The 12047-nt window shown below is 35.4% G+C and overlaps 1 protein-coding gene across 1 annotated transcript in view; it reads right to left on the bottom strand.

Annotated features, from left to right (window-relative positions):
* LOC123670632 (homeotic protein proboscipedia) overlaps positions 1-12047 on the bottom strand; it is a 68374-nt gene extending 56327 nt beyond the window's left edge. The window contains exon 1 of the mRNA XM_045604146.1: positions 11165-12047. Within this exon, the coding sequence (XP_045460102.1) occupies positions 11165-11567 (403 nt within the window). The 5' untranslated portion in view covers positions 11568-12047. The remainder of the gene's footprint in view (positions 1-11164) is intronic.

The raw sequence follows: 12047 nt of genomic DNA, 5'->3' as shown, positions 1-12047 counted from the left end.
GAAACAGATTTCTTCTAAATTCATCTCGGGGCGCTTGAAAGGGCGTTATAAGCTCAGTCTTTTCCCGAGAGATGCGTATTAAAAAAAAAAAATTATTCTTCAGAAACGCTCCTCAACTCGAGAATGAATCCAGATATCTATGATCTGCTTTATGATATCTTATTATTAGGAAAAAAGAGATCGGAGGTCCTTCTCGATTTTTTATCTAATTCTTATAATTTTCGAGATTCTTTCAGTGAGCATCGAATTTGGAATACTAGGTAGGTACTCCAATATCATTGAAGTAACTAGATAACTTTATTGTGACAGCTCCTTTGGTATGGATGTGACGTCAAACGAACATAACCTTGATTTTTTAACGTGCTGCTTCCTTGAAACGTGAATTATAGAATTGGCTATACTTATTATGAATTATATGCGCTGTGTCATTGCACAATGTGAGAATTTTTCATTTTAAGACTGAAATGGAAATTAATTGTATTTTTCTCGAAATGCATTACTGACACATTTTACCTCGAAAACTTTTGAAAGTAAGGGGCTTAAGATTTTCAAAGCGATCGCTCTCAGTTCATTTCGTTAAAATGGTGTAATTTCCGAATTTTGAGACTCCAACAATAATTTTCGATTCACCGATGATGAATTCTTGTTCTAAGTTGAGCTCGCTAATCCGACTAGAGTTTCTATGAATATGGCAGTTCAATTGATTCGATGGAGATAAATTGAGCATTTAGATGTGAAAAAAGAGTTTACTGCATTCAAGAAGAATATAAAAAAAAACCCAATATTTCAACGACCACAACAGCCACCTAGTTGAAATTTTGTATAGTCATATATAAGAACAATTACAAGCTTCGTGCTAAATTGCGTGTTGATTATGGCATTAGAAGCATATAAGATTTGACCAGATAATAGAATATTTCAAAAGCAACATAACAGTTCAAGTTGAAATTTTGTGTATTTGATGTATAAAAGCATTTTTAAGCATGATGTGAAAATTTCATATGGATCACACCACCAGAACACCACCTTCGTAACAACAGATTCAACTTAAAGATCAAAATTCAATTTGTACTCGTATAAGTGAAATGTGCATTGGAATATTTATGCCGTATTTCAGAAGGATCATTCCCAAGATATTCAAAGGCGCAATTGGTTCATGAATGGAAAACTCTTGACGCTTAGACTCTGCAATTACATTCTTCATTTAGAAAATGAATAACTATTTATTCGTAATACAAGTCAAGAAGGCATTGATATTCTTTCAAGAGTTCAAAATTCAAAATATGAATGAGTATATCATATTTTCTCTAATACACTGAATCGAGCACTGAATATTCATTTGAATTAATGGAATATTCTGCCAAACAACATTTATGAGAATATTTCATTAATTCAAATGAATATTCTCATAAATGTTGTTTAGTGATTTTCGCATTGAAAAATGTTGATTGGCAGAACTGCCACAGTTAATAGATAAATCCTTGACAGATGAGTTCCAAGTACCAACATATAATAATGGAATATAATCATAAAATCTGTGTGAAACTGAGATATTCCCGGACAATTTTGTTCTACAAGGTAGGGCTGAATGAACGGAGTTGCCGCAGAATTAGAGAAAACAATTTCCGTGTTATTTCTTGTTTATCAACTTCATATATGTTCTTTCGTTCATTCCGTGTCTTAAAGTGACGAAAATAACAAAAAAAGGTACCTTGAACATCCTCCAGCCAATCCTTTTTTTTCCTCGACGGCATTCAAAGTTACCAGAGGAATGAACCTTCAGAGCTCGAAGGTGAAATAATAAATTCGTGCCGTTTTTGTAGCCCTAGCAAGAGCCGCTTTTTCTACCAGCAAACCTCGCCGACTCTCCACAGAACCGACGGCGGGAGGATGCCGTCGCGGCGGCAATGAATTATGACCGTACACGACGTCCGACACTCCATTTACAGACGGTTCGGCGAACCACGTAGCCCTAGTTTGGTCACTTCATCTTCCACCGTCCAGGGACTATGTCGTTAATACCCCTTGTCAATTGGCCTGTATACGATAAACGTCTTGATAACAGATCATTTGTTAGCCAACGCTTTATTGGTTTATTTATGAGCTAAGCGATTTTTATTGGGTCGAGAGTTATACTATTGGTTTATTGTTTTTATATTTATGGAGCTTCGGTCATTTGGTTCATTTCAGAAACGTTTTTTGGAGTTTTGAAAGTTGAGAAACAGTTCTGGCAGTTCCGAAGCAGTTCTGATAGTTAAGGAGTAGTTCTGTCAGTTAGGAAAACAGTGCTGGCAACTCCGTAACAGTTCTGGCAGTTAAAATACTATTCTGTAAGTTTCGAACCACGTAGCCCTAGTTTGGTCACTTCATCTTCCACCGTCGTTAATGTCTAGAGCTGTGCTATTGGTTTATTGTTTTTATATTTATGGAGCTTCGGTCGTTTGGTTCATTTCAGAAACGCTTTTTGGAGTTCTGATAGTTGAGAAACAGATCTGGCAGTACCAAAGCAGTTCTGGGTCAGTTCTGGCAGTTAAGATGTAGTTCTTTCAGTTTGAATATTGCTCGTAGCCTTAGTTTGGTCACTTTTTCTACGACCGTCCAGGGACTATGTCGTTAATACCCCTTGTCAATTGGTCTGTACACGATAAACGTCTTGATAACAGATCATTTGTTAGCCGACGCTTTATTGGTTTATTTATGAGCTAAGCGATTTTTATTGGGTCGAGAGTTGTACTATTGGTTTATTGTTTTTATAATTATGGAGCTTCGGTCATTTGGTTCATTTCAGAAACGCTTTTTGGAGTTTTGAAAGTTGAGAAACAGTTCTGGCAGTTCCGAAGCAGTTCTGACAGTTAAGGAGTAGTTCTGTCAGTTGGGAAAACAGTGCTGGCAGCTCCGTAGCAGTTCTGGCAGTTAAAATACTATTCTGTTAGTTTCGAACCACGTAGCCCTAGTTTGGTCACTTCATCTTCCACCGTCGTTAATGTCTAGAGCTGTGCTATTGGTTTATTGTTTTTATATTTTTGGAGCTTCGGTCGTTTGGTTAATTTCAGAAACGCTTTTTGGAGTTCTGATAGTTGAGAAACAGATCTGGCAGTACCAAAGCAGTTCTGGGTCAGTTCTGGCAGTTAAGATGTAGTTCTTTCAATTTGAATATTGCTCGTAGCCTTAGTTTGGTCACTTTATCTACGACCGTCCAGGGACTATGTCGTTAATACCCCTTGTCAATTGGTCTGTACACGATAAACGTCTTGATAACAGATCATTTGTTAGCCGACGCTTTATTGGTTTATTTATGAGCTAAGCGATTTTTATTGGGTCGAGAGTTGTACTATTGGTTTATTGTTTTTATAATTATGGAGCTTCGGTCATTTGGTTCATTTCAGAAACGCTTTTTGGAGTTTTGAAAGTTGAGAAACAGTTCTGGCAGTTCCGAAGCAGTTCTGACAGTTAAGGAGTAGTTCTGTCAGTTGGGAAAACAGTGCTGGCAACTCCGTAACAGTTCTGGCAGTTAAAATACTATTCTGTTAGTTTCGAACCACGTAGCCCTAGTTTGGTCACTTCATCGGCTATTTCGGTTCTGGCAGATAAGTAGTTTGAAAATAGTGCTGGCAGTTCCGAATCAGTTCTTACAGTTACAGTACTATTTTGTTAGTTTCGATGCTTGTGACCATAGTTGGGCCACTTCATCTTCCACGTCCAGCAACTATGTCGTTAATTGTCATTTGGCCCATATACGATAAATGTCCTGATAACAGATTAATTTGTTAGCCGACGCTTAAGTGGTTTATATATGAGCTGAAAAAATTTTTAAGGGCTGTCCTATAAGTTTGTTGTTTTATATTTATAAAGTATCGTTCATTTGATTGAGTTCGGAACTGATTTTTAGAGTTCTGAAAGTTGATAACAAGTTCTGGTAGTTACGAAGCAGTTCTAGCAGTTAAAAAGTAGATCATTTTGTTTATTGTAGTAATTTTCAATTTAAATAATTCAATCTGAGGTTCCCCAAACTCAATATCTACATAATTTATGTTTTAATAGATAAAATGATTTGTTTTCAGTTCAATGAAGAAAACTTAATGAACAATATAATTTTTCTTCATTATGCATTCTTTCAAATTAGACTATTAATTATCGCTCATAATAGGTATTTAACGTAATATCAATCGTCTCAATTATCAGCTTTAATGTAACTTACTTATTACAAATAGGTATAAATAAGTATTTGATTGTCTACTGAACTTTATATTTTTTTCCAAGGTTGTATGTAATGCGCGTTTTGTTTGTAGTATAATCAGAAATCCAACAGATAATTTCCTCAATATTCTAATAGAAAAATTATATTATTTCCCAATAATTACACAATTGCAATCAATGGAAACGATATCAACAAATATTGTCATATTCTTTACAAAGACCTTTTCCAAATTAATATCAATATATGCAGAAGAACACGATATCAAATATTCGAGGACATTCAAGAATTTCCAAGAAGATCAATTCATTTTATTCATTCATGTCATTGCTTAATTTTTTAGATAGTATCTGAATATTTTTCGAAATCGACTAAACTGGTTTTTAACTTTGATATGTCAATTTTAATCAAATTAGTGTTTTATTGAAAATTCATTAAATAATAATAAAATGAAAGCTATCTAATCCGATTCAAATAATAATAATAATACAGCTTCATTGTATAATCCTTCTTGAAGAAGTCCTATCTTAACTATTATTAAACACAAAAATATTGAAGCTCTCCAATCGGAATTATATAATGTAGAAGTGATTGTGTAGGTAATTCCGAATACTACTTGAATTAATTTAAACTGAAAGAACAGATAACTGCACTTCAGATTCTAAGCTTAAATTAATTGCCAAAATGCTGAGATGATCTCTCTGTGAAATTGTGTAGAACATTCGTTAAATGTGCACTTCTCCTGATGAATCCAACATATGGTATTTCTCAGAGAACCCCTAACTCACCGTATATTTGTCAGAAAATTATTTCGTATCTATAGTTCGGTTCAAATTTCTTTCGAATACATTGTAGTGTTTATGGGAACTGGTGATCAATTTCAAAGATTACCTCTTGAAAATAATTAATCAAAATTGCCTTAAAAAAGTTTATATTCCCTATCAGATTCGAACTTGTGCCTTCCTTTTGCCAGACCCTGTGCTAGCGTTGTTGGTTGATTGGACAGTCATATCGAAGGTATTAATAATAAACAATTCAGAGTAGGATATTGCGGTAACAAAAACTGTATTTTGTAGGAGTAAGGATCAATGCGGTATAATAACCAACTGTGAATATTTTAGAGGGCGTTGAAAATAAAAAATTTCAAATAGTAAATCAAAAATCGAACAATTCTGTCAGTAGAATAACATAACATTTTCTACGCCGCTGTTCGTAAAAATCGATCCATTAATGGTTATGGCATCAATAACATTCGGATCAGTCCTTTAGGGATATCGGTATGATGACCACTCAAGCTAATGAATATCACCGCCGTCAGTTGTAACCTGACACGACTGAAACCTAATAACCAAGCCATCAATCTACCAAAAAAAAAGAACCATATGTTTTGCGCGAATTCCCGAAAGTAGTTGTCGATAAAAATAGAAGGGGGCGCTTCGCATTACTATTAAATAAATGAGAGAGAACGCCATACAAAGGTAAGATTGCGTGCAGAAATGTCAACGCCTACCCGGCAACATTGCATGCTCATAGGCAATAATATTTTAATGTCCTGCTGCAATGTTACTGGTGCCTGGCATCACGAAGGTTCCTTTTTTCCTCTTTTTTTCCCGTTCATGGCGCACAGAATGAAACGCTGAATTTTTTATGCCAGGAAGACGGTGTAATCTACATAATTATTTCATTGTCAATTCCATGTTGTGGTTTCTTCTCTGCTTGTATAATTCAGGATGAACCGAAGGATGTCGGTTATTAAAAATGATTATAGATTAGAGGGAAATACGCGGCCTGTATTCAAGAGAATAACCTCAATTCTTTATTTTAGGAGTCATGAAGAATGGAACATTGTGATTTTGTATCCCACGAACTTGTTTCGCTTCGGTTCGGAGATGTGACAGAGAAAATGGAATGGTCGCATCGGGTAAATACATGTTCTACTGTTCTGCAATCATGTTCTCAGAACTGTTGATGGAAAGAAAAAGGATCTAAGATAATGTTTTATGACAGAATTCATTGACAATACGCACAATGAATATGGATGTTATTAGTTATTTCGTAAATTGACATGTTTTTCGAAATAACTTACAAATAGATTAGCCAAACTTCCGTAAGTGGTGCTATACATATAAAGAATTGCGCATATTTACATGCAAGCATCAGCAGAATTGGATATGAGCGCCATAGAAAGCGTTGCGGAACTGGACTGAAGTTTGGGCAATCTTCTACAAATCGGGGTGAATCAAAGTGGCTATCATATATTTCAAACGACACAACGGTTGAATAGATTGAGACAAACAATAAATCAAGTGAAGTCAAATTGAGCAAAGGCAGTGTTTGAACATGTTTCTGACAAAGGAGACTTTTAGACATCTTTATTGGAACATCATTTATCATACGCTAGTTAACTATTGATTGCAGTTTGAAGTAGATATATCACAAGTATTCCTTTTCTATAATTTTTTCCTCAAATGATAGTTCATTTGCAGTTTTAGACACATTTATTATAAAGTTACTATTCGTAGAATGTAAAATTAGGATGTACTATGTACTAAATGTTTATAGATAGTGTCGACAAGGCGAAGTTTGAGATTTTTATTGGATTTGAGTGTTTTCATTTGGGACGATTGCGAGTTCCAAATTTTTAATTGTGAATGAATTCATTCCCAAAAAGGAATTTCCGAATATATTCTCATCAGGAGCATAAGTATGAATTGTTGTTGAAAAATCGATTCAATCGCAGCAAATTCATCTTGATCCCACCATAAATTTTTACAATCAAGAAGTATTGTTGATACCTGTACTGAATTATATCAAATTATAAAGAAAATGGAAAATCTGGAAACTTGAAATTTTCCGGGTATAGCTTCGTATATCGAATCGAAGCGTATAGTTTAAGTTCACTAGGTAATAGCAAAATCCGGAAATATGGACATTAGAAATAACTCCAGAACGCCTGAAGCTATAGCTTTGCGACCTTCAGGTTTTTTCATGCAAATTTAATGGAATTTCTGTTTCTGTTAAGAAAATTCTATCATTATATTTGAAATTTCGGAGTAAAATGAACAAAACAATGAACTTCTGACTTAGCGCCCCCTATCAAAAGCAGCAAAAATAAATTTATCATGAGTGTATTTTGTCCTTAATCTACAAGATATTTTCTCTCAGACGATATCTAATTTGCTCAAAAATGTTGATCCAAACTGAAGTTACAGACATTTCAATCAGTCAGATTTCTCCCTTTCCCCCACCCTTATAGGATGTCGTAAAATCGAAACTGATAATTCAAAAACATAAAGAATTTTCCATGGATTACGTTGATGTTATTTTTTCTTCAACTTTATTTAAAACATTTTCGAGTAAAATTCATTTTTTTACTCGACGATAGCTAATACGCCCCCAAGCAGTAGAGGTATGAACTTCAAAACATTTTCCAGTGTGTTTTTTTGTACACATTAGTGTTAAAAAATTTTTTAGTCTCTACGATGAGTGGATCCTGAGATATAGCCGCACATCGCTTATTTGCCCACCCTGTACATACACATGATATCGAAAAATTACAATTATTCCGTATAGTATAGTACATCTGTCAAGTTAAAATTCTGCTTGTTGCTAGAAAATAACAATTTCAAGCTCCGTGCAAAATTTCTTGCCGATCGTGTCAGAATCATAGCAAATTTAAGAGGACAATAAAAAATACTCACTATGTTTTCTGATCTGACAAAGTTGAAATTTATTTTGTTCATGTAAAATAACTATTTGAACAATTTGCAGAAGAATAGTATAATCACAACTACATAATGTTATTTCTATTCAACGAGCGCGCCAAAAGCTCCTGACACCAAGTAAAAGCATTTTTTGTGAGACCACAGAATCGCTGTATGTTCTGTGAAGGGTTTTCCAACCGGAATAACATCATTCAAAAAATAGTTTTAATTGCGACGGTGTGTTTTACTTGTGAAATTTCTTATGTCATTTGTATTCAGTACGTTATGACATTTAATTATGGAAAGATAGAAGCTATTTAATTTTTTTCATCAAAATTAGTGTTCATTTGTGAAAACTGAGGATTAAAAATAATAACTCATGGACGACTTTATTCAGTTAATAGACTCACTATTCGTCGTATTCTGAACAAATTCTAAAGTGGTACCAAGTACGGCTCAGTACTTGGTACTGGTAATCCTGCATCGTGTAAAGAGTATTCCTTTTCTATTTCGTCTACATCAACATAACAAAAATTGAATGAATTCTTCTACCGTTCTAAAATAAAATGGCATAGCCTATTGAATACGATTGACACAAGAAATGTCAAAAAATAATATACATTGCTGCCATAATAACCATTTTAAATAGTGTATTTCCTATTGAAAACCCGTCTATTATAATTTATTGTGATTTCAACTACCTACTCCTAATCTATCTCGAAAATTTAAAGTTTCTGTATCTTTAGGTTGAAGAGTTATCGTGTTTACGGTCGCATGAGCGGAAAAAATTTGATTAGATCACAGATTCGTGATCGAGCGAACTGTTCAAATATGTAGTTCACCTTTGGATGTAACCATCAAATAATATAGGAATAAGCCTACGGTGAGGTGTCATTGAAGTGTTCATTTTCCTCTTTATTTATTTCTTTTCAGCTTTTTCTGTCATGGACATATTGCTATGAATATAAAGAACTACATATTGAATTTTTCCCGATTTTTTCCAGATTTATTACTCAAACAGGGACCAACCAAACTACTTTCCAAAATCACTGTTGATATATTCGAATGAGGGGAATCAAATTCAATCGACTTCAACGAATCAAATAGATCTTGTTCTCAAATCCCGGAGAAATACAAAACAGAGAGCGAAAGCATCGGGGGTATCTGATAAGTACGGTTTCAAGTGTAATAAAAACGAGGGTTAGTAGGTATGGGGTGACTTTATAGCTCAGTAATAGTATCCTCAGTGAACTCTTTTCAGCATACAGATTTGCATCATTTTACAAAGGGGGATAATAAACGTTCTTCTATAATATTTCAATAAGAAGAGTTCTCGAACACCACCTATACAGATTGTTACAATCCACTTGTTCAGGAATGTATACTGAGTGTAAAGCTAAAACTTTAGTAGCGGTCATAAAGCTGATTTTAAACGAGGAAGTAATAGGGTGAAATAAGAGGTTTAGGTGAATATGGAGTTTATGAGAGAATAAAAGTTTTATAAGCCACTTTGACACAATACTGATTCATTCATTTGAAAAACAATAAAGAATATGGATGATATCCAACCTCCATTGATGGGGAAGAAGAAACTACCTTCTGGATAATTTTTTCAGGTGGAGAAAAATGTAAATGTATTTAATTTAATTTTAAAGATAAGAGTTTGGCAAGAAGTCTGTAATGTATAATTTACGTTATTGACGAATTGAAGAAATTAAATTTGACATCTATATGCCCTGTAATTTTACCTGAAAAATCACATATATGAGAACATAACATGTTTCAGAAAAAAGAAAAAACCTATGCGATTGGTTATAAAATATTTAAAAAGGCTACACCAGTCTGAAAGTCATACGGATATTTTTCAATACAAACAAAAGACCTATTACTAGGTCTGTGTAATCTATATAAAGCCTTAAAACCAGGAGTCAAATAAATAGTGATTGAACCATGAAAATGATTGACGAGATTCTAGAATCATTAACGGGATGGTTGTAAAACTCACAAAAGAAAAACTCTGGTCCAAATTCATCAGTTGAAGAAAGAATTTTCTATAATGATCGTACATATACCTTTCTACCAATTCAAGTCATTAAAGTGCTGTGTCCAATGCAAGGAAAATGAAGAACACAGAATAACGAAGCCTAGCCAGAACTGAACCAGAAGGTTGGTATTAGAAATTGAAGAATCTAACTTTTTTGTATGAAATGAACTATGATAAAGAGAGTTATACAATTAGGTTTTGATTAAGTAACTGGTTCCAATCATTCAATTGAAGAAGTAATTCTTTACCAGGATGGAATACTTTTCTACCATTCAGATCAACATTGTTGTATCTAAGGAATAACCCAAACATTTTTCATATGATTCGAGCTCCTCATATAGGTGTCATAGAATGTCAGAAGCATCGTTGAAAATTTCAAGAACCGGACAATTTTTTTATTATAAACAAAATCTAGAATTATCATGGTTATAAAAATTTGGTTTCTCCCAACAACAAAACCAACTCAAAACCCAAACAGTGCTCATAAGCTAATAAGTTTTGATCTTCTCAGTGGTCTCATAGAGATCCGAAGGATTCGGAATGAAAACCTCAAGAATCTGGTGAATTTTCTATGGTTAACATATCTTACGGGACTCTAATAAAGAGGCTTACAATTCTGATTCGAAGGGTACTGATCATTCTAGTGAAGAAGGATTTTTCTGCAATGATGGTATACTTTTCTAAAATGTCGATTAACTGTGTGATATCTAAGAAAGATGGACACACTAAGTCTACTCAGTACCCAAACAGTTCTTATGAGCTTTAAGCTTCTTGGATGTCTTACAAAGATCTTCAAGCAAAGCCTTGGGTATCTGACAAATTATCTGGTTGACAAAATTTACTAATACATTTTAAAAGGATTTAGAGAGAGAGAGAAAAGAGCGAGCAGAAGACGTTTAACGGAGCATATTTTGCGCTTAATACCAAGATAAAATTTCGACACTTCAGTATTGGTAAATAGAGAACGTATTTTATGTCTAGATGAACATCCTTTTAGAAGGACAGCCACCAAGAATGACATTAGGTAGCTAATTTTCAACATCTTGCTCTTGCATCTCTTGTTCCAAAACATGGAGAAACAGGTGTAATAATAATACGCAGAGACTCAGCTCAATCAGATCACAAAGATAAACACAATACATAATCTGAAAGCCGCCAGACCACTAAACGTAACACATCAAAAGATTCTGAAAAAGTTCATACGTGAATAATCTCAAATACCTTGCTGACTATTTTTCCTAGTGGTCTTCTTCTCCTTCATCCAAGGATACTCAGGTACATTAACACCAGGAGAACCCATACCATGCGGTACCTCCATGCCATAACCACTTCCAGGAGGAGTATGATCCGGACTCATGCCAGGGTTGCCATGTGCCATCTCGCCAGAGATATGAGGCAAGGCAGTCATAAATTCCGCCATCGAGGGCTGACTGTTGATGAACCCCGTCTCATTGCACCCCGTCCCGTCCATGGGCAAGCCAGGATGAGGCGCCCCCGACAACCAGAAACCGGTGTTTCCGGCCGTCGCGGCGCCTTCAGGCGTGGTGGACCTCGTCTTTACCACCACGAAATCGTCCTCTTCCAAGTGTCCAGTAGGCATCCGGAGAGGATGTTTTATCCTCATTGACCGTCGAGCGACATACCACAAAGCGCACCACAATCACTCAACACCATCCGGCTCGAAGGACCATCACGCGACGCGATTCTGTGGTTCGGGTAAAACTGTCAAACGAAACTGCCTCGCGTGCGGTTCACAGAAATAGGAAACGCTCGTTCCGTGTTTGTCCGTACTTACTGTTAGGTTAGTGATGGTTGTTTTTGTTTCTTTCCCAGTTCGAGGAGGACGACGGCCGGTCACGTGGTGGCGTGGCGGGCCAATCCCGGGCCGGTTTGGCGGCTCCGTAGGCCGGCACGCTGCGAGGGGCGGGACTTACGGACTGGATGTCGTGACTGCCTGTCCGCAATTACGTCAGGTAAAAATTATAAAAAAAAATAAATGTATACCTTGATTTTACGTACGTGACGTTGGGAATCGCCGACGTCGCTCAAATTATAGGGGGCCGTTCGTAATTTATGTAAATTCCGACGATCCGTCCGACTACAC

The sequence above is a fragment of the Harmonia axyridis genome, chromosome 1 (genome assembly GCF_914767665.1).
Source record: "Harmonia axyridis chromosome 1, icHarAxyr1.1, whole genome shotgun sequence".
In the NCBI taxonomy this organism is placed as follows: Eukaryota; Metazoa; Arthropoda; class Insecta; order Coleoptera; family Coccinellidae; genus Harmonia; species Harmonia axyridis.
The sequence above is the reverse complement of the archived record's forward strand: the minus strand, read 5'-3'. Positions and strand labels throughout refer to the sequence as shown.